Raw genomic sequence first — 24,239 nt, 5'->3', positions numbered from 1 at the left:
GTATTAGCTAGATACTGCCCCCGACGAAATGACACAGATGGTTTCATGTGGGGGAGATCTGTCACAAGCGAGAAAAAAAGCTCTGGAAAAGAGAGCCACAGAACAGAAAGGGGTTCAACAGTCTATGTATTACCCCTATATCATTACCATGCACAGCAGAACAGCCTGCACTAAATGGGGACCATTAGTGCGTCTTTGAATAATTTATGCGGCAGGTTGGACGGACAGACAGACAGACTTACAGAGGGAGAGAACATGCTGGTGGATTAAAAAGTGGACCTTTGTGGAGTGAGTGATCGGGCAGCGTGCGATGTGAGGGCTCAGTGGCTAACACAGAAAGGATATTTTAAATAAATGCCAGCACGGCGTTAATTGATTGTGACCCAAGTAGCACTAAATAAACATGTGATTAACTGCAGAGAAAGTGACCTCAACACCCCAAATCGCTGTGGAGGAGGGGCTCTGTGTATATGTGTCCGTGTGTGTGTGTGTGTGTGTGTGTGTGTGTGTGTGTGTGTGTGTGTGTGTGTGTGTGTGTGTGTGTGTAAGGGGAGAATCAGGAAGTCACTTAGTTAGTAAAAACGGTTAGTAAAAACAAAGAAGCTTAGTTTTAGCTTAATTTAACCCCTTCTTGTTTGTCTAGATAAGGTAAAAAACTGTCAAATTTTTATGGGCTGCTGATCTAAACAAAAATGTAAAAATAAATCAAAATATTTACTTTTGCATATTATTTTTTCAATTTATCCGTTTTATGTTACAGTTTTATAAACTGTGTGGTTTTTAGCCTTATTCATATACTGAAATGTTAGAATTACTTTTGAAAATGTGCATTTTAAGTTCTTAATCTTTAAGCACTTGTGTGTCATTACTATACTTGGTAAAGTTGTGCGTGTTCGCATGTCTATGGCACACGGTAATGGACTTTAAGAGCCGACAGTCCCCCCCTACCTTTAAAAGCGGCAAGGAGTGTGGAGGAAAGGTAGTATGCTGGTGGGGAAGTGAGGGGGGAAGTCAGTGATCCAAGGAGCACTTTAACAAATTTACATTTAATTTTAGCAGAGGCCTAAAGATATTTTCTGGTAAAATATATTAGCAACATTAAAAATGTGACTATTAGCTAAACGTGATGGGGTTTTTTTTGTCAAAAATAAAAGATGGCGTATCTCTAGCAGTAAGCCCTGGAGCACAGGATATTTTATTAATGCAGGAGCCGCAGTTCAAATCAGAGGCTAATTTTTAATTTCTTCACATCGTTCACTTCTCTCCCTTAGCCTCAAGCACTTTAGAGGACTTCTCTCTCTCTCCCTCCCTCTCTCTCTCTCTCTCTCTCTCTCTCTCTCTCTCTCTCTCTCTCTCTCTCTCTCTCTCTCTCTGTGTCTCTTTCATTCCTTCACTTATCCTTCCCTCTTCCATCGCCCCTGTTCCCTTCCTCTGGGGTAACAACTATGCAAGTACAGACCAACATCACCCCCCCGTACACACACGCACACACAATTTAAGGTTATGGGTACAGAAGCACCTCTTTAAACACACAACTTTTTACATTAATCAAATCAATTCGTTTTGACTGACGCACACCAGCGGACTCCCTTCCTGAACTTATAGCAGTTCCTGGACAAAAAAGAAGTTATTCCCTAAACTGTAAAAGGTAAATGATAAAAAACCTGTAAGCATGAGAAAATCGTGATGCATCATTAGTCATTAATGTCCTTATTTTCATTCCTTTCAACCTTGTACGACACTTTACAAAAGCATATACTTAGCTTACGGGTCACTGAGGCAGCTGTTGTATAGTGTGTGTAACATCCAATCTCTTTATGAGTATTTTCAATTTCACTTTAAAATTTTGAAATACATTAAAAACAACGAAACTAGATGTGAGCTTTAATGCTATATACAAACTGTTCATCTTTAAATAAATTGAAATTAAATGTGGAGCTGACATTAATTCAATAGTAATTATGTCAAATTGATTGCCCTTTCAAATACAGCACCTTTTGTTGTGTTTTATTTTTACCTGACAAGTTCATTTGTCCGGGAAAGTCCTTCCAGATAGCGCTTTCGCGCATAGAAGTTATGGATGTACTTCCTCACAAAGAATCCTCTCCATCTCCGCTGGATCTGTGAGTGATTGAAGCATGACAGAGGCTTTTCTCAGCAGCAGTCCAAAAAGATGGGAACCCGAGCAATAAAGTTATGGGGACAGGAATTAGGTTTAATGTTTCACGTTTTGTTTTTTTTTTCTTTTTCCTCCTCCAACAAATAACAATGAGAATTATTAGCATATTACTAACTCACATAAACAAAACATTGTTCTATACAATTGCATTAATTTTCTCTTACACAAAACACCATTTTTTTCTCATTAGATTTTCTCGCAATGGTTAAACGTTACATAATCAAATAGATGAACACGTGTATGTTAGAAGGTTGTTAAACCATGTATGATTAGACGTGCTTTCTCCCAGTTGTGATGGAGGGACAGTCCAAGGTGGGACAGACAGCTGTCACAGCTCCGTACATTTAACTGTATCAGTCCACATTGATTGTGGAGGCTGCAGATTAGCTACCACACACACCCCCACACACCAGTGGACCATTTTAAAACAAGGGGGTGGATGTCCTTCAGACTAATTAGAAGATTAAAACAATGGCAGGTAAAAGAATAATCACACTATGAGAAGAAGGAGGAGGAGAGAAGAGGAGTGGAGCATGGGAAAAAAAACAACAAAGACCAAAATGAGAATTAGCATTGATCTGCCAGTCAATAGATAATTTTAAATAAAGTAATTGCCACCTCTTGAGTTCTTGCTGACCTTTGTTGACTAGTGAAATCGATGCTGTTGAATCTAATACAAATCCGAGATGCGGCATGTAAACACTGGTTTCTATTATGGCCATAATACATTATCTTCTGTTAGCTACAATGCCATGATAAAGACATCAGGAGGATAGAGAGAAAATATCTCAAATGAATCAAAGGAAGTGTCACCAGGGGATTGTGAGATGATTGTTTCTTTTTGTCTTTCTTTCTCTCTATTTACCTATTGAGTATTTCTATGTCAGTGAGTACACGTCTTTCAATCACTCATTTTTCCCAAGGTCTCCTTCTCTTTTTATGCAAGTTTCACGCACATGTGCAATTGCCATTGTTTCAGTTTGTCGAGAGCATCAGAAGGGATTAAGAGATTGCTGTGTAGCACTCGCACTAAATCGAAATAAAAATAATAAAAGCAATCTATTTTTAACTTATTGTATCATTAAAGCTTTCAACAGGTGGCATCGTTAAAAAAAGACAGGCCCAGGTTCAGGAACTAGATATATATGTTGCAATACCTTTTACTATTATGTATTTTTGACCTTTTGACGTTTTAAGTTGCACTTTATTGGTCTGGGGGAATCTGCATTCGCCTCATGACGTCTTTAAGAGCAGTGGGCAGTGCATAGTGCAGCTACCACTTGTGCCACTTGACTGAGGCAAAGCCCCTTTTCCCACTGTCCTTTGGCCTCATTCAAGGACAGTGACAAAACTGTTCTTATTACTTTAATGTATGCATCTTATGATGGGATAAAATTAGGGCAATCTGAAAAATCCAGACAAACAAAGAAAAAAATGCACACACAAAAATAAAAATAAATAAATAACCACATAAAAGGCTGTTTTAGTGTTCAAACCCGGGAACTTTTTGAGTTGCTGACCACTGAGCCACTTTTAACCCAGATTCACAAATCCTAGTTTTCCATAAAATTCTCTATGGCTTGTTAGAGGAAAACCTGTTTATTTTATATCAGTAAGAAATGTTTCTTGTCACGAATTTCAAAAGTTGTAGTTTGACCTGCATGGTGACATCACCCTTTCCTTTCATTTTGTGACCTAAAGCAGCAGGGTCAAACATTACCGCCTGATCTGCGTCTCTCCTATAATGGGGCATTTAGGGTGGTCTGTTTAATATGTGGAAATTCTATTAAGTGTCAAACTTGAAGCCCAGTATGAAAATACTGTAACAAACACACCCTGTTTAATAAGTGGAATTCTTTTAGTTGGCACATCAAATAATTTAATTGTCTAAAAAGACTCTTAAAAACTCTTAGCCAGAAAAGAAAGCTGATGGAATTGTAACAATATAAGGTTTCTGTGCAATATCCTTGTGTACAATTTCATTGCTTTATGGGTTGAACTTAAATACAGTACATACACGGAACTTCTCATGGACATGATCAGTGAGGAAAAATAAAAACAAATGCTGCTGGAACTGAAATACTGCCCAGATATTAACAGAAAGGCCAGTGTTAAATAATAAGCATTTTGATTCCGAAGACTAAGCACTGTCAATATATGAGATTAGGTTTAAAGTTACATATGTTTACAATGTGTAAATTGAGCAGCTGTGATCAGACGATGCTTAGCCAATTTGGAAATAACATTATAAGACTTTTTTTTTCTGTATCTGTTTCTACTTGACCCGAGTGAAGTCTAAATTAATTGTACAGGAATAAAAAACAAAATGCACAATATAGCACTTTGATTGCAAGTTTCTATGATCAATAATTTTTGGAATCAATTTGTGTGACGACATGCTTATGGACTGCTAATAATGGGGCCTCCCAATTCACAGCACACCCACAAAAATGTACAGTCCCCCCACCACGACACTCCATTTGCTATAACAAGACACTGTGGTGATATTTACCCTGACCGCCATCCCCTCGTAGAAATTCATCTTCATGATAAAATATGCCTCCTGTGAACACAAAGGGAAAGATGGCGTTACATCTTGTCTCCTAACCCTCTGATCTGTCCACAGCAGGCGTCAAAGATAAAGAGCTCTTTATACATAATACATTGCACAGAAGCAGCACAGATAGGGCCACTGTAGAGGGGAGGGGTAGGGTGTGGGGCAGAAAAGGAGAGAGGGAACACAGGAGAGACAAGAGGAACAAGAGAAAAAAGTGAGGGGGATGGAGAGAGAGAAAGAGAGAGAGGGAGAGTGAGAATGAGAGAGTGGTTAGCGGGACTTTGTACCAAGGGGATGACAGTACTCCCTTAATACACCAATGCAGGCAGGGGCCAAGAAAATCTATGGTAGTCAAGCAGTGAGCTAATGGAGATGTATGACGGCCAAACGCTCTCCTTTGGATTTCATAATCAATGACAGGACTGCCAGAAGAGACTAACAAAAGGCCAGAGAATATGCAGCGGCATACTTGACAAGCCGTCGCACACCAAACGTGCCGGCCGACCACTGGGGGCACATTTCAGGAGCAAACTGGAGAGTCGGCCATAAAAGGGATTCATATCTCAACACGTCTTCTTTAATAACGACAGGGAAGAGAGAGAAGGGGAAGGAAGACAAAGACTTGAAGGGAGGTTGTAAATTCAGCTTGATGTTTTGCGATGAGGCTTTGTGCACGTCACATTACACATGATAAGGTCTTTGAGAGCGAGAGGGGGAAAAAAAGCAGACAGAGAAAGAGAGGGAGGAGAGGAGGAATAGAATCTCTCAGGGCTAATTCAAAATAGTGCACGGTGGCAATTTTGAGTGATTTGAATTAGTGCTCGTCTGTTTCCAAATGAGACCAAACAGCCTCTTTTTAGCCCATATGTGTGTTGTGACACATCCTTCATCGTTTAGTTCAACAACCCCCCCCTTTCCATTTCTTGAACGCCTCCCAAACGGCGGCTGGCAGTTATGCTTTAGCAAACAGTCAATTTACAGGCATGATAAATAGCTTGTTGTGATACGTTTACAAAACTCAATCCAGGGGAAAATTATACGTAAGAGCGCTGGGTATTGGATCCGGTATCAACAATCTGTTCAATTAAGAAGCAGTTGGAGGCAATATGCCGAAAATGGGGCCTTGTTTTACTAAAGCATACACACACACACAAACACACACCATACACACAGCTCCTTTACTCTTTCGTTCTCTATTCCTCTCCACACTATTGCTATACAGTATGCATCCCAGGAGTTGGAATATAAATGGAATTCCTTATCACAATGCATCATATTTCCTAAGTGTTAATTTCCCAATGTGTAATGAGTGAATTATATTTCTTAAGGTCACACACAGGGACTTAGAAATATAACAATTGAATTCTAATGCATGCTATCATAACATAATCAATATATCTATAGCTGTTCCAGGCGCTGGCTTACCTTCACCATTTGTCTGAAACATGCCCTTGCTAAGAAGCCCCGCCATGTCTTCTGTATAATGATTGCATTCTTGTGCAGATGTCTGTAATAAAGTCAAAGTGGAGAGAGAATTGGACAGATATTCTTTGTTGGTTGGAAGGGAAGAAAAACTCTGATATTAAGAAAATATTTTTTTCCAATACATATGCAAGGACGTTGAATTGTATATTTCGATTCGAACACTTCTAATTTTGTTTATGCACACACACTGAGTACAAAAAGAAAACTAAAACCTAAGGTCCAAGAGATTTAAGCTCTTCTAGAAATGTAAAGAAGTTACAAATGTAGTTATGTAACTTATTAAATCATATATAATAATCAATATTCCCTAACATCGCCACTGCTGTAATGTAATTACAGCAATAAAAATAACAAAATGCTAAGTAAAAATAAATAAAGAAATAAAACAACCTTCAATTAAAAGATCAGGGAAACACTGCACTTCCAAACACAGGCACACAGAACACTTTTGCTCCTCCAAGGTTTCTCGATCATGTCCGATGAGCCTTTCACCCCGTTTAGTCAGTGGCACACATTTGTATTCATCTTCAAACATACTCTAAATGCAAGTACACTGCGATTCTCTGCCTCCAATGAGGCCATCAATTTCCAAAAGGCCATTTATATGCCCAGAAAATCAATGCTTAGAGTGGGGATAGCACAACCCCAGAGTTGCACTTAGGCAGCTAAAATTGTTGCTAATTATCCACTTAACACATTGATCAATTAACTAAAGTAATCGGAATTAACCTACTGTCTGAAAGTTTGTCTGCTGACCCTGCAGAATGGTGGTGGGGTCACAGTATAGGAACAGGCACAGAGATAGAGACATTTATTTCTCTGTGTGTGGAAGGAGCACATAGTGCAAGCCACATTTATCCCTCCAGGCCATTTGCAAAGCTCTAGAAAGGGGATAATTACGGGAGCGAGCTAGTAGCAGGGTTTTCCTTGCAATTAACTCATAAGAGTCCAGCTCAGGTGTTTTCCACCCCTGAAGAAAAACGGAAAACCTCACATTGGTATATAAAACATTAAGGCTTGTATTATTATTATTGTTATATGTTTCTGCCTCTGGCATAATGAGGAGTACCAAAAGTCTGTTCTTTGATTTCGACATTTAAATCACACACACACACACACACACACACACAATACCTGAGATAAGCCCGCACCTTGCAGGCTCTGAACCAGCTCTGAATCCGGGTGGCGGCCTCGTACTCTCTTTGTCTGTTCTCCTCAGCTTGACTAAAGCACACAGGTACATAAAGGTAAGTGTTTTCTTCCACGTTAAGGTTCATTTGGACCTTTCTGGTTGGCAGGTGCTTCGGAGATTAAACAGTTAGTAAAGCAGAACACAGAGCCAAGGCTGCTTGCTAAATAATAAGGTGACCTAATGTCGACCGATATTATCATCAACGTTTAGCAAATACAAACCGGACATTAGTGTAGAGCAGGTGAACTGACGCTAGCATTAGCTAAGTTAGTTACCATTTCACCTAATGCCAAGGGGTCTGTAGAACTGCCAAACTGCCACACAGCTAGCAAACGCTGGATTACCATAACGTGTATACACGACACCCACCTGTTTCGATAAAAGTATTCCCTTCGAAACTCTTCAAGCTCACTTTTTATTTTCAACAGCTCCGCCATGTTTCCTCAGCCGTCAATCAGTTTACCCGTTGTCTTGACAACCCAGTTGTTTCGAAGGTAACCGGTGAGACGTTTTCGTCATGTAGGAATCAGGAGCAACACATTGACTGTTCACCTTTTTTTTTTTTTTTTTTTTTTTTTAAATCTATGTGAAGGTAAAGGTTATGTTTGTAGTCAATGTTTGTTTTTAACTTCTTTTAGAATATAAGCAGCCAATTTTCTTTAACCCTCACTTTGGTTCGAACGATATTGCACCAGAAATCAACATTATGCAACATTCGTTGTCTTGTTTTTCACAGGTTTTGGGAAAAATCCGTAAAACATTTTCCACGTGGAAATAAAATCATAAACAAATGAGAAATCCCTTGACAGTGGTCGCCATAAAACATAGCACAGCACCCATTTTTTATGCTTAAAATATCAAAAAGAATATATAAAAAGAAAGTTGTTCAGTGCTCTATTTGTTTGTTTTATCGCTTTCCCCAACTCCTACACCGTACAAAAAATATAGTGTAAAAATGATGAGAAAAACCTTTAAAAAAAATCTCTGGATGGTCTCTGGATGCAGATTGTGGATCTGTGTATTGATCTGCCAGGTGCCTTGCTTCATCCATCCATCCATTTATTTCCCTCCTTTCCTGACGTTATCACCCTTCATCATACATTACAGTTATCAGTTCATTTCCCCCCTGCTCTGCCCCTCGTCTTATTAACTCCTCCACTCCTCTTCCGCCATACTCACCTGTCAAAATGATCACCTCAGCAGGGTGAGTCTGTGTTTGTGTGTGCATTTTTTTTTGTATCAGTGCAATGAAAGATATCTGTTGGGCCAACGGTCGCAGGTAAAGACTGTCTGTATTATAGATTACTCCTTGGAGACAGGCACATGACAAATAGCAAATAGCAAAAGTGAATGTGTGTGTGTGTATCTGTCTCCATGCTCTTTCATGTCTCTGCAGCGGTAAGCCTGCTACTCTGTGAGCCAGGCAGCGCTTATTTGAGTTTCTTTTTCCGCCTCTTTGTGTTTGAGGCCAATTTGCTGTCTGAGCTCCACCGATGTGGTGAGGAGCAGTAGGTAGACATGCTAGAGTTATGGCTGGAGGGGCGAACCCATGGTGGCTCAGCCCATCCATCCAGAGACGGCAGGAGGGCGGCCACCCTGGTAATTACCGGAGAAATGTTGTTGCGACAAGAGTGTATGTGAGTGAGAGAGGGGACAGAGAGGGATTTCTACGGAAGTGTTGTTTTTGACAAGATTGTAAGGACAGCTGGAAGCCATTTGTCCTTCTGCAACGCTGATTAGGTGTCACCAGGTGTGTATCAGTGAGAGAACGACACAAAAAAGATCAAGAGCGCTTCATACAAACACATGCTGTTTACACGCTGTCTAATGACCCACTTCGAGACCCAGCCAGACCATTATCTTCCTCGTGTCCCTCTACACTTGTAATACACTCCTCCATCAAGCCAGTTCATCCACTCTCATCTCTCCTGACATCTTCCCCTTTCATCTCACGTCTTCTGTTATTGTACCTGCTCTTCTCACTTTTCTGCTTCGCATTTCCTGTCCCCGTCCTCCATGCCTTCTCAATCACGACATTTTTTTGTTACTCAGCGAGGCAGTAATTCCTTACCCCGGGATCACTCGTGTACGCCAGTTCTCTCTCTGTCTCTCTCTTTCTCTCTCTCTCTCCATACGGGGCATGTCATTTAACATGCCTCCAGTCACCTCTCACAGTCAGGAAGCTCATCCAACCAGTCATTCTCCATGCCCATTGTTCCTAAATGAGGTCCATATGCGCTGTGACCAGCACTGGTCATAAAGACACACACGGCAGTGGTGATACTAGTGTCTCAAAGTGTGTGACTGTGTATGTGTGTGTGTGAGATCAAAAGAGTGTGTCACACATTGCTCTGCGCTACATGTGTATAAATCATTATTGTGTGTGTCAGCGTATGAGTGATTGCATGAGTGTCTGTGTCTGTGCGTGCATGTGTGTTTCTACAGCCACAGTAGGGTGCGGCGGGTGGAATGTGTGTTTCTCGGCAGGGCCAGTCCGGCCATTATTATTAAACATCTGTCCGCAGCACATTAATTCCCCCACTCTGACGCATCCCTCTCTGCCCAGGGATCACTTAATTGAAATCCATAATGACTCTTTCTTCTCTTCTCTCCCACACTGAGCAAAGTGAAGCTGGGAAGTGGATTTTAGAGAGAAAAGCAGGCTTTTATCAGCTATTATCGAAATATTCTCGAGTCAAATTTATTCACCCATTGTGGCACATTTTAAGAGCCTAATGCACCGTTAAGGTGACTTGCAAAATCTAGACTTTGCGAAAAATAAAACATAGCAAGTGTGTTTCCTGACACTAATTAATCAAGTTAATGAGTTTACCTGTGTCGTTTTTGTCTATTGGTGTATTAGTCGCAAAGCTTAAAAAAAATAAAAATAAAAATAAAGCAATCGAAAGGCCAAAGAAAAGTATTGTGATTAACCATATACTCGACCAAAGATTAATGTGGAAATTTTCCATGAGAATCAATTAGGCTGAAGCATAGCAGCTCAGATGTATGACTCTGAGTTATTTTGGTGCATGCTGGCTCAGAGCATCCGAAAACTAGAGCAGCACGCACCCCACTTTCCGATGTCACCTGCTACATCAGCATTTAAAGTTTTAAACTTTTGCATGTTTGCAAAGCCTTTGTCCTAAATTAGTTAACAGCCAATTTTATGCCCATTTCAATGTCTATGCTTGTTACTAAAAGCCTATATTTGGGGGAGTTTGTAAATAAATAAATAATATTTAAAAAGGGGGGAAATGTGTATGACAATTATTGCTTGGTGCACAAAGTTTCTAAAGGACTTTCTTTTTTATGCTTACTTATACAGATATACTCTACTACATATACTAAATAATTACTATGTACTTACAATAATTTTTAAGAATAAATGTTGTCATTTTAAACTTTAAGACATGGACAAATACAAAACAGAAAACCACAATCCTTGTTTCTGTAAAATGAGAAACATTTTTCTCCCCCCATCACCATCCTCCCAATGACACACTACACTAAAATGCTTGTAAAAACATGGAGAGGCGAATTATAAAAAATGCTCAGCTAGACCCAGAAAGGCCTGAGGGTAGCCCGGGTCTTTGTAGCCAAACTATGCAAATTGTATCTTCACACTGTCGAGCTGGAGTTGCGGTTAACTTTTTACAGTGGTAATGCTTTTAAACCAATTTGAAGCTATCTCTTTTTTTTTTCCCCTCTCCATCCCACTCCCTCCCTCCCACCTTTCCTCATTCTCCATCCTAATATCCTTCTAATGGATAAAAACTATGATTGTGCCGGTAGAGGAGAAATATCATACCTTTATTAGCTCACCTATACCCACAGAGATGGGCAGAGAGAGAGAGAGAGAGAGAGAGAAGTAATGAATTGAGCATTGTGTAAAATAGTTAAATGCAGGGGTGGTTCATCATTATTTGTGGCGGATTGCGTGCAGACAGGGGTGATCCATTAGCGTGGTCGTTTCCATCTGTGTATGCTTGCCTCAGCGTGTGCATGTGTGTGCGTCCCACCCAGAAGGACATTCACTGCTGCCGGCCCCACTGTCACAATGAGAGATTCATCACCACACACACACACACACACACACACACACACACACACACACACACACACACACACACACACACACACACACACACACACACACACACACACACACACACACACACACACACACGCGCGCGCGCGCACACAGGGGCTGCAGTACACATGTGGCATTATTGTTCCATCATTACTCCTCATTCTTCTTTTCACCAATTTGTCATTTTGCTGTCTGTGTTGACATACACACACACAGCGAAACATTTGGCAGCATGTTTTCTGTGTAGATGTTCAGGGCCAGAACTACAAAGCAGCAGTTTGAGCCATGATGAAATGCAATAACATTTCAAAACTTGTGCTTGGGCTGCTATTAAACATGCAGGAATAAAGGTATTTCGTTTCAGTCGTGTAACCCCTACACCAGTTACATTTATTATAAAGCTTTCCCAGTTTTTGCCCAATTTGCCCTTAAATGTACAGAATATGTAAAATTACCCCAAGAATACAAAGAGCAAATTCTCTTAATAATTTTGTGTAGGAAACTAAGTGAATGTGGCTGCAAAATCTGTTTTATTTTGAAGCGTTTTTTTTTTTTAACAATGTCCGTTATTATTGCCTTTTTTTTTATAAAAAGAAGGGGGTAAAGAGAATAGAGGAATTTGAAGGGAGTAAAGATAACGAGAGACACTTTTAGTTGCATGATTGCCACATCTGATGGCCATTCCTTTACCCTCGCACATCCACACCCACAATCACACTCTCCTTTCAAAATAAAACCCTCAGTAGTTTAAAGGAATGTAGATTTATTTTTTTTCTCCTCTTTCTATGGACTCGGTATTGGAGAGAGAAAATAAATCATCCAGTGCAGACTCTGATCATGGCAGGGAGTAGACGTGCATCTGAGGATTCTCCATCTTCACCCTCTCTGTAGCACTTACACTTCACTTGCTCTTTTCATCTACCCATATCCATTCGCTAATATGCTCATCACTTGCTCTCTTGTTCGGATTCGTGTCTATCTTTTGCTTGCTCCATCTGGTTTACATTGTTTGCTCTGTCTTCAGCTTTGTCTCCGCTCGGTATATAAACTTCTGTTTCTCCCTCTCTTTCTTTTTCCCTTAACGTGTTTCTTTGTGACATTATCGGCAAATTATTATTATTATTATTATTGCTATTAGTCAACAATTTATTGAGATCCACATATTTGATCAGTTTCAGTTGGAATCTGCAGGGTCACCCAGCTCTTCAGGCATCCTAACAATAATAAAAACGTGTTCAAACATTTTTAGTGCACAGAGCTCCAAAACACCCAGTTGTTTTTACTGCTGTATTGGTATTCGGAACACACACTTTATGGCTTCCGTGTCAAGTGTAACAAACTTATAGCGTGTGTGGGTGTGTGTGTGTGTGTATGTGTGTGTGTGCGCGTGCGTGCACCCAGTTACTGCAGGAGCCAGTCTATTCCTCTTTGGTCACAGCTAATTGGTTGGGCTGTGAGAGAGACAGGCTGAAGAGGTGGCCAGTTCTGACAGTGTGTGTGTGTGTGTGTGTGTGTGTGTGTGTGTGTGTGTGTGTGTGTGTGTGTGTGTGTGTGTGTGTGTGTGTGTGTGTGTGTGTGTGTGTGTGTGTGTGTGTGTGTGTGTGTGTGTCAGATGTCCTCTGGCATGCCTCAGAGAGCTAATCATAACCACACTGCAGAGATTAATGAAGTCAAGAGCAATCAGCTATGACACACAACAGGGACACAGACATGCACACACAGGAACGTATTGTGGTTCTGGCTCAGATACTTTGGACCTTGTTTAGCTGTGGCAGTGACATGTGGACTGACTTGATGATTAATTGAATCTCTTCTTGTGTGAACATCTGTACCTACATATGTTGCTATTGTCAAAGTTTTTGCATGCTTGCCGAACTCCAGAGGCCGCCCCTCTGGAGTTTTCTTCTTCTCCTGTGGAATCTGTGCACATTTGAAATGCAGATGATTTCTACTGTGTCTACAGTAAACTGTGTAATGCTGGATATATGCAGAGTTTAAGAACATGACTGATTTGTATCCTGGAAGTAGTACACGCTTAAAAAAAATCACTCTACAAATCCAACATGTAATTTGGTCCCAAACCCGTCTCTGAATCTGATCTCTGGTACATTTCCTCATCATCCACCCTCCGAAATGAGACTCAAGCATGATGAGGCGTGGGGGTATTGGTCAACCCCAAAAATGAGAATAAAACCCCGACAGCCAGAGGCCACCCTGCCATTTGAACCACCCCCCATCATTTTTAAGCGTTGGCCTCAGGCAGGTGGTAATGGCAATGGCCTTGTTTAGCCAGGGGCGCACCTGCCTTTGGGCCAGCAAGTTCCCCAGACACTGAATCTCCTCCCGCCCAATTCCACACTTTTTAGGGGTTGGCTAGGAGTCCTGCCTTGGGGATTCCAGGACCACAGCCACCATCTGCATATTCTGCTCCCAGTTGTCATCCAAAATAATGAAGTTATCTATGTGGGTTACAGAAATCATCTATTGCTTCAGCTGTATTTGTGTGCCAGAGAAAAGACCATGCAGGAATCTCCATCAGTGTTTTCCTGCAGTAAGGCCCAGCTTGGTCCAGTAGAGGCTGATCCCATGGCTGCAGATCCATATTGTGCACCCTTACCCTCCCATTGGCCATCGGTAAGACAACTTTGACAGTCTTTTGGCAGTGTAAAGGAGCTAAAGTGAAGTTGTGCTCTCTGACACACAATCATTAACACTGGGCACTAACTTGAGCTTCAGCTTCAGCTTCAGCTTCAGATGCTTGTTTCTGAGTCCAGGAGGTGTGCCCACGTGTGGTGTGGTCAAAAGGAAAACGGGCTTCACTCTCTCTGGTAGACAGATAAATTGACACGAGTGCTAATTACCAACTGACAGCAGCTGTGACTGCAGTGCCCTGCCAGCCACATTTCCCTCCCAATGCAGACTGATACCAAAACCACACCCTACTGCCACAGCCATCATCATCCCTGTGGGTGGATACATACTTTTCTTGAAATTGCTTTACTCTTATCTGACCAGAATGAGGGAGCGAGAGAGAGAAAAAAAAGGAAAGCAGGGGGGGCAAATAAATGCATTACGTACCTTTAGTTTCAGAGCTTCTCGTGAAGACCTTCACCTGTGACCCCTGTGGGACTGATTCACAAGCTCCTGAGGCCCCTGATCGCATTTCTACGTTTATGCTGTGAAAGTGTCTATGAGTAGATGCACATGTGCTCATTCAGTGCAGTTACCTTTTCATTTTAAGCACAGACACCAAAGACACTTATAACACACGACGGAGGATAAGCCTAAAGAAACAAATGACATTACCTAAACAAAGAAAAATAATCCTTGAATGTTAGATGTGTCCAACGGACTATGTCATGCTAGTATACTAAGAACCATATTTAACTGTTTATGTTAAATACTTTTACGTTTGAGAACAGTATGTATGTGTGGTGGTGAACTGTGGCAGTCACATGCTGGCTTTCACACACTCTGTGCTTGACTCTGGCCATGCTTCTGAATGTAAAGTAGTTGCTGGCTGCAAGTGACCACACTATAATATGCAATATGGCACTTGTATTTGTGGTTCACTGTGCGTGTCCAAGGAAAATTTAGTAGGTTTGGCCTTTTGGGTATTATCCCCACACAGGTGAGTTTTCTTTTTTTTTTTTTTATTTCCCTGCTAACATATTTTCATAATTGGACGATTAATGTATTAATTTAAAATGTCTTCATAGAGCATGTTCACATATGTAAATATGGTTTACTGGATTCATTCTAAAAAAACCAAAAGATTACTTGATAATAATCTGTTTGTTTTGCACATAATTTGTTTCCAACTCATTTGCATTAGAGTGAGCATTCTATAATCAGGTTACTGCAAAAAGAGTTCATAGAGTCTGTTACACATTTATTCTGCCCACTTGCAGAAAAAGGCCCATTCATCAAAGGATCAGTCTAACTTTCAAATCAACAGAAATCAGCGCTGGCCCCAGGTGACTAGCCTGGACAAATAGCCTTTCATTATGTGCATGTGTGTGTGCTGGCCTGTTTGTTTTGCTCTAGACTAGAGGATTTAGAAGGGGGTGGGGGGGTCTAACACTGAAAGTCCCATTATTGCACATTGCAACGTGGCCAACATTTCTCATTTATCCTATCATATTAAAGTGTGTTATGTGTGTGTGTTTCAAGTGCATATTAATGATCATAAGCACCGGTTTGATTTCCTGCAGGCAATGTGTTTGTGCAATAAGGAGAAACTGTCGAGGACCTTGAGGATTTTGGAAACCATCTTTCTCATTTACATGACAGTTAATAAACCAGCTTTCCAGAGAAAGCCAATCGTAACCTAGTTACGTAAGTCAGTGTACATTAAACGCACTATTGGAGTTAAGTAACCAGGTTTCTAATGTGCGTTCTCCAACAGTGCATGTGCACAACAAAAGTATGCAGATGGGAGCAAGCAGCTCAGTGAATGAGGGATAGATCATTAAGGGGGCAGTGTGGATATTGTTAAAAGCACAATTAATTCTAGAAATGACTAGTTACCTTTCAAGCGTCATGGCACACAGCCGATCACCTTTTTTCAGCTTCATCCAAATGTGTGCACATTGTGACAGACCTTGTGTTTCTGCTCAAACATGTGCACAATCACACTGCAAGTGTTGTTTCTTCCATAAGGTATGTGAGAGAAATTCCTAGGTGAACCAACCCTGGTGTCCACGCCTTTGTGCCCAAGCTCCAGAGCTGCCTATTCCCTTCTAGACAGAGGCTGAGGCAGAACCTATGCTGCAATGTTACTACCTCATCAGTCATAAAGGTTGGTCCACAATGTCCCCTGGTGCTGATATTGTGCCGTCAGTACAGAAAGATGCAGCAAAAACGTTAACAACTGTTGAGACCCAGACAAAGACGGCCGACCCAGAGGCGAGACAGAGCCGAAACCAAGCAGTTGATGTCAAGGCAACCAGTACATCACTGACAAGCACTACCATACAAACTGAGAGCAGAGTGAATGCGTAAACGCGAGGATGATGGGTTTGTCTCTTCATGTCAGAGCCAGCAGAAAAGGTCCCTGAGCACTCAGGAAGTATGAGGCTTTTAGGGGGGAGGAAAACACTAAATAGTCCTAAGCCCCCGTTTATTTGCCGCATGGATGGCTAAAAGCTACTCTCAGCCTCATAAAATTAAAACCAAATGTGCACCGAACTGTGGAGAAGAGGCAGGGATATAGAAAGAGTGCAAGGAAGGAAGGGAAGAGAAAAGGACTTAGATGATGAGACGGGAAACATAGTGAGGTTGGTGGGGGGGGGGGGAGGGAGAAGAAGAAAGGAGAATTAAGAGGCGGTGATGTGCAGCTCCAAAACATTCCTTAGCAGAATGAGCTGTCACCTGTACCTCCTTTGCTTGGCGATCTATGGTTCACACCGGCTGCCTTTGATTAATACATCCCACCTAAATCATCGAAAGTTCCCTTTTCCTTCTTCCCCATAAAATGCAATACACAACACAAATCAGGCCCTTAAACAGTGAAGCCGGATAACAATCGGAAAATAATGCATCTTACCTGGGCCATCCCGATAAATTGTTCCTTATAACACCCTCCCTTAAACCAAAATCAATTCATCCGCCTCCAATTTTTATTAAAATCCCCAGTAATAAATCTTCCCCCAATGTTTGTTCATCTGTTTTTTGATAAATTTATATCACTTTCAGTTCTGCTCCAGTGTTTCTCCTGCCTGTACAGCGTAAAATGGGAAAATCTATTTGGGGCCAATAGAATAGTTAAAGGGGTGTTATGGGCGCCTGTTCTTGTGGTGAAAATGGGTGTCACTGTGTGTGTGTGTGTGTTTATTAGTGTGTAAATGGAATCGATAAATGTGGCAGTGTGGTGAGTAGATAGCACCCTTCCCCTTGCCTTACTGATTAACCCAACCACTGAAAACCTGACAGCAATATAACAATATTAGTGGCATACGTATGTGTATGTGAAGCTTTCTGTAGGTGTGTGTGTGTGTGTGTGTGTGTCCATTTCAAACTGTCTTTGTCTTATCATAAAACCCTCAGGATAGATCCACAGCCATATTTACAGGTACGAGTATGGTTGTTGTACTGAGCTTATCAATGTGTTGTGTGTGTGTGTGTGTGTGTGTGTGTGTGTGTGTGTGTGTGTGTGTGTGTGTGTGTGTGTGTGTGTGTGTGTGTGTGTGTGTGTGTGTGTGTGTGTGTGTGCTTATAGTATCTAGTGGCGATGGAACCTCATTTCAATGAGATAATGACTGAAAACAGGGCATCTATAGTAATATATTAATAATAAATAATAAATTATTGTTATTATTATTATTATTATTATTATTTGCAACAAAAAATTAACATCAATTAAATAGGTCTCCAGCTATCAATTAGTTTAGTAATCAAATATTCTATCGACTATTCCATTGATTTATCAAGTAATCTGATAAGAAGTAATTTTGCTTTATTAAAGAGCAATAGTAAATGGGGGCCTGATGGCTCATTGGTAGAGCATTGAGTTTGGATGCAGAAGGCTGCGGGTTTGAATCCCACCCCACCAGGTTTGGCCCCCCCAAGAGACCAAGGTCAACCTTGGCGCCGGACCCGAGTCCAGGTAAAAATGGGAGGGTTGCGGCAGGGAGGCATAAAAACACAACAAATCAAAGTCCCCAATGGGACAAGCCGAATGACGTTGATCTAAAGAGCAATAGTAAATATAAAAAGGAGACACTGTCAATTCAACTTTATTTATATAGAACCAGTCCAAAATAGTGATCTCAGGTCACTTTACATCAAGACTAGACAGATATGTGGAACAAACTAAATCTCCCTTGAGCAGCACTAGGCCACAGTGGCCATCAGGTAAAGGTGATGTCGAAAGTGGAGAGAGAAAAGAAAAGAGCAACAAAAAGCAACAAGAAAAACATCGGGCAGGTTGGTAGGACCAGTAGCTGCACACTGGAAGACACACAGCTCCAAGGCCACCTGCAGGAAGGGACAGAGAGAGGGGGACAGAGATATTAACTAAATAGGTTTTTACTTTCTGTACTGGCCAGCACAGTTTAAAATGCAGGGTTTCACACACTGACTGCAGCAGCTGATGAGACCGAAATACCATCACTGTAGCACATTTTTAATGCACAAACCAGTTGTTGCCAGTTGTTCCCAGTCGGCTAAAGGCCATGAAACGTGATAACTGTCAATTATATCTGATTTTACAGAGACCATAAGATGTGGTGACACCTGCCCCTGAGGCTCTTGTGAGACAAAAGTCTTCCCAAGACATTCTGTGGTTTTTCACAGAATTAGTTGTTTGCCTCAAAATGCAATTATGTCTCATTGCAGCTAAACTGAAAATGCAATTATGTTTTTGTAGGAAATATAACCAGTGGATGCAACATATTTATTCAATGAATGAAGCACAAAATTAAGTAACAGAAAGCAGATGGCAAAAGTCCCATGCAGGATTGGATTTAAGCAAGAAAAGCACTTCAGATTAGAGATTAAGTGAATTAATTTCCGAAGTGCTGGAAAAGTCTAAACACAGCCATCGTATGCAGTAACACCAACAACTGGGAACATTTTATTAATATATTGAGATTTGTGCCATTTACATTATCTGCCAACATTCATTCACTTATTATAATAGAAAATGTAAGTATCTTGCAGTTAAATAAAATTCCCCACAAAAAGTAATTTGTCTATGCGGTTTAGTTGTATGGAAACATAATTTTATGCACGAGTGATTTAAAATAGGGACCGAATCAGGTTTTTCAGCAAATGCTACAAAGTCCTCTAGACTCGAGCAGAACTAGTTAAACATGTGAGGCTGCAGAAAGAGGATGGTTGCATACAATTAAAGTTTACTTCAGGTTTCAAGGCAGTAAAATGCAGCAGCAACACAACATACAGGGGGCACAGGCCCAGGGCAAGATCCTGAGTGTCATAATCTGATTGCATCACATCTATGAGAACTTGATTGTGCTTATCACAATAACAGCAGTTTGTAATTTTAATCAAGTCAGCACGATAATAATTAGCAAAATGCTAATACTACTGTACGTTAGTAATAGTCATCAGTGATCTGAAAACGTTAAATGTCGCCCGGCTTATTTCCCAGCCCACTGAGGGAGAATCGACGCCAGTAAGGAACCATGGCAACAAGTTTTGTCCCCGTTGTGTCTGTCATATTTTAGTGTCCCCCAGAACCATTGTAGACAACTGTCATTTGCATGTGTTTTGTCAGCTTGCAGTGCTATGAGCTTTTCTCAGGGCCACTATACAAATGGTACAAGTCTGAAGTTCATAACTCTGCTTTTAATTTTCACGATCCCCAGTGCCGACTTTTCTGCCCTGCTTCTTTAACCAGCTGTTTTTACTTCTTCAATTCATGTTAATTTGTCTATATTTCAAGTCACTTATCTTTGAAGCACATTAGAAGGAAAATGCAAAATAAATGAAGTTTTTTCCTCCTTGCTTGCTGCCCAACTGTCTTTATACCTTTTACCACGTTCTAATGACAATTTATCTGTCTCTGGCAGGATAATGATGGATGATGTAAGAATTCAGAAAGCACAATAGCATAGGAATACAATACAATAAGCCTCATCGCCCAGTATTGTCTCATTTGTTGGGTGATCAATGAATGCTTTGCAGAGCGCTGGATCAGTCGGGGCTGAGGAATGGAGAGATGTGCTGTGATTTATTCTAGGTGTTAAAAAATAATTTGTTTGGATTGATTAACGTTAATTAATTATGCTAATTGAGCTGGATGAAAACAGCTGTCGAAAGTGGCCCCTCCATTCATCCCTGGGTAAAACTGGTCATTTAATTACAGAGGCTATTGGTTTCTAAAAATAACTTTGAATACATGGTCACACTGACACAGGCACTCAGGACATATGAGTTTGACCTGTGGGTAACATGATGCCTTTATTTTGAAATGAAAACCTTGGGTGCCAAAAGATGGAGCATGTACAGTGAGCTGGAGCATGAAGTCCTGTGTTTAGATCCTGACCTGGTTGTTTGTCTGATACTTCAGTCCCGTCCCACAGTCTGTAGCTACTGTAAGTTAACAGGTGTGAATGGCAGTGGGAGTGGACAAGCACTTTGCAGATACTGGATGGATGGGTGGACAGTTTTGTGTGTGTGGTGTTACTAAAAACTTTCTGAAGTTAGGTTTGTATTTTAGCTTTGTTTAAAGTGTTTGTGCATAGAATTTGGACATTTCATACACTGGAAATTCCTAATATTTTCTTAAATTCCTTTTATTTATTTTTTTATTTTTTTATTTTACTTAGCTTCGTGTCAGCTCTGGCACATTTACAGCAATTTTCAAAAATGTGCATGCTCCAAGTTTAAAAAATAATCATGTGGGGTTATTGGCTTCTCTGTGCATCTAATAACATCCACGTACAGTAATTATGAAAGATCTAATAATCGGTTGTTTTGGTCCCCAGCTCCTTCAGTCTCGAAGTGTCTTGAGCAAAACACTGAACCCCAATTTGCCGCTGGCGTGTGTTTGTTCCTCACTGGGCATTTTTAGTAAGTGTACTTTTCTTAGCTGGTGGACAATAAAATCCTCCATCAATCCACTGAACAGTTAAGCTGATGAGAGACACTGGACAGACACTGGTGGACCAAATAGTAGTGGGGACACGCCTGAAGACTAACTAAAAAACGAATAGTCTCTAACAGTCGAAGGAGCACACATTTGATGACAACCCAGCAAATCCTGCAGAATTTTGGAAATTCTTGCGCATCGTTTGACCTAAACAAAATTGGCAGTGATGGACAAAAAAAAGACAATCAAAGTGCAGATGTGGGGTGAAATCATGGAGGTAAAGCTTCAGTTGCTGTCACTGATGTCAGTACATATTACCCATGCTCAAAATAATCTTGGATCTTGAATCTTGAATGACTGTTTGCAACTGGACCTTTGGACTTTTAAACCTGCTCAACCAGCCTGAGGTTAACGTCACAATGGAGAAGTTTTCAAACTACAAGTACACGAAGAACATGTAGGACTCGAAACGTGATGTTGGTAATGATATAAATGTATTTTTACCACAAAGGATCATGTGATTAATCTGATAATAAGCCCAAAACAAGTTTGAAAATTGCAACTGTTGTCCAGTATTCTCACCATCCTACCGTGTCCGGCGTGTGTGTGTTTGTGCTGATCGACCTGCTGTCTTTGTGTGTGCGTGCGTGTGTGCGTGCGTGTGTGCGCGTGCACATGTGTGTCTGAGAGTATGTCTAAGTATCTGCGTGGGGCAAGAGGCTGCACTGAGCCGCATAGATTTGCTGCTAAAGTTTGAACAGTTTTAAATTAAAATGTATTGCCCATTCTCGATGTATTGATCTCGGGCCCAGCTGTGTCAATACGCCGCCCCGGCTATTTTTCCAATAACTTATAAAGATCTGCCAGTCAGGCATAAATTCATTACATAGCTCTGAGTTTATGTTCCCTCCCTTTTTTTCCCCCCTTTTCTCCTCCATCCCCTTCGCTCTGTCCCTATTCTCTATTTCCAGTCATGGTCTTGTTGTGCTCGTCATCACAGTTTAATGGCCGTGACGCACCACGTCGGTCAGTCGGTGAGCATGTGCCCGTTTATGTTTCACAGTGTGTCTCATGTATTTTGTACAGTACGGAAGTTCCTCTCGGACATGTCCTCAATTAGAAGTAGTGTGTGGTAAGTGGAGGTGGTGTGAAAATGCTGAGGTGATGCTGCTCGGTTTGCAGTCTGTGTATCTGCAGTCCGTGTTTTCCCATCTTCCGTTTTGCTCGAGTTGCCGTTGTGATGTTTTCCTGCCAACGCGTCCGACTGGCCTCAGGATGCAACGACCACACCCAGCACTTAAAACTGATAACATCTATAAAATTATACTTTAAATATTCTTTTAACATATGTGGCACAAACGTCCAGTCTTTTAGTTTCAAGATTGTGATTTAAAATAAAATTATTTTTACATTTTCCCTTCACCTCTCTAACTCCCCCCCCCTCCTTTCAGTCCCTATGTCATCTCCTGCACCTTTTAGTCCCTTTGGCTTTCCATTCCTTTATTCTGCTCCTCTCCTCCCACCTCCTCTTCACTTCACCTCCTCCCACTACTCTCTCCATCTCTCTACCTAATCTCCCTCCACCTCCTCTCATTGTCAATACCTATCTAATTCCACTTTAGCACCAGTAATTGGCTGATGGATAGAAGCTATGGATTGGCCTCTTCCTGATGACTGCATGACATTTTTCCCCCCTCCCCTACGGCTGGTAATACTAATAGAATTCCAAATCCGCGGCACTGGGATCCTGTCATGAGTAGGTCAACCTCTGTGTCAAGGTCCTATTGGAAAGCCAGCATCCAACATCTTAATTTAGACTTAGCCTTTTTTTTTCCTCTCTCCATGCCTCTCTCTCTCTCTCTCTCTCTCTCTCTCTCTCTCGCTCTCGCTCTCGCTCTCTTTTGCTGGATGGTCAGTTGTTCCTCTGCCTGTGTTTCTTTGGCTAATTGCATATTCAGGCATGATGTTTGTTGCTTGCTTTGGTTGTTTCCTTTCAGTTTAGTGTGCGAAATGAACTTTTAAATCCACTAGCCAACATGTCTTTTTCGGAAACTCATTCACCAGCTCTTCACTTTTTTTTATAGCATCAATGAATCACGAGTATTTATTCTTGTTCTTTAACCCTGATGTCTCACCACAGCAGCACTTGTTTTGATTTTACGTCCTCTCCACAACTTGTTGGTCCGTCCAACATGTTTGTCATCCCACGGCATAAGATAATGATGTTTCCTAAAGTGTCAAATTGCCATGTCCATTGGCGCTTCATATTGACACCGTGGGTACCCTTTGACGTCACTGTTGGACACGGGATGCCCACCATTTGATGCCACGGGAAAAACTTTATATACACACACAATCGTGTTAGGGTCAGGAAAAACAACTTCAGGGTGGGTTTACGTTACAAAGACAAATTACATAAAAAGAAAACGCTGCAATAGTAACAACGTCACACAAGTACTTCCTTACTATAGTAATCATATGCGGAACATTGTGGAACAATCATTATGTGCACAGTGTCTTGCACTGCCTACCCCAGTCTCCCGTGTCTTGCTGTGACATCCACCACCCGTCCACCTCCCTATGGGACTTTTTCGCTTTATAGAGAGCGTCTTTGCTTTAGGGGTCAAATATGGAAGTGCCGGGGTCTCCATTGTACTCGGCTGAAAGTTCTGCGTGTCAGGCATGAGACGCGAAAGGACTGGACAAAGTGGTGCTTTTTGACGCCTCAGGAATGAGCCCAGGTGGTCTATCCAAACATCTGGCCCATAATGTGTCATCGCAGAAGCGCCCTGAGAGAATTCCTTCAAAATATGGGACGAACATTTACCTGGACTTAAGGGTTAAACTGATTAGGTTTTAGTGGCCAAAGAACTCTGGACATTGTCCCGAGTTGTGTTTCACACATGTAACACACAGCAGGAGATCCCCCATGTGTCCTCATGGGAAATGCTCTGCTTGATTGCAGTGCGTGATCAACAACGTGATAGAAAAAAAAGTGAAAAGTGATCTTCATCATTTACCCGCTTTGAATCCTCTCGACAATACAGAACAGAGCAGCGTGCTGCATGCACGGCCTCACGCTCTTCTTACAGACTTTGTACTAGGGGGGCTGGCAAAATTTAGTCGGGATAATGTCGAGAGCTTCTTGCTCAGATATTTGCGTTCTCGCATAGACCC

General features: G+C 41.3%; 1 protein-coding gene across 2 annotated transcripts in view; it reads right to left on the bottom strand.

Annotated features, from left to right (window-relative positions):
* The window catches only part of spata17 (spermatogenesis associated 17), a 38,283-nt gene extending 30,398 nt beyond the window's left edge, over window positions 1-7,885 (bottom strand). For both annotated transcript variants that reach the window (XM_067493287.1, XM_067493296.1), the window contains exons 1-5: window positions 7,783-7,885; window positions 7,356-7,445; window positions 6,162-6,243; window positions 4,692-4,742; window positions 2,018-2,121 (exon numbers count right to left, since the gene is read on the bottom strand). In XM_067493287.1, coding sequence (XP_067349388.1) covers window positions 2,018-2,121; window positions 4,692-4,742; window positions 6,162-6,243; window positions 7,356-7,445; window positions 7,783-7,850 — 395 coding nt within the window. In that variant the 5' untranslated portion in view covers window positions 7,851-7,885. The remainder of the gene's footprint in view (window positions 1-2,017; window positions 2,122-4,691; window positions 4,743-6,161; window positions 6,244-7,355; window positions 7,446-7,782) is intronic.
* Window positions 7,886-24,239: the final 16,354 nt, after the last annotated feature.

This window comes from Channa argus, chromosome 2 (assembly GCF_033026475.1).
Source record: "Channa argus isolate prfri chromosome 2, Channa argus male v1.0, whole genome shotgun sequence".
Classification (NCBI taxonomy): Eukaryota; Metazoa; Chordata; class Actinopteri; order Anabantiformes; family Channidae; genus Channa; species Channa argus.
This window is presented reverse-complemented; position numbering and strand designations above follow the sequence as displayed.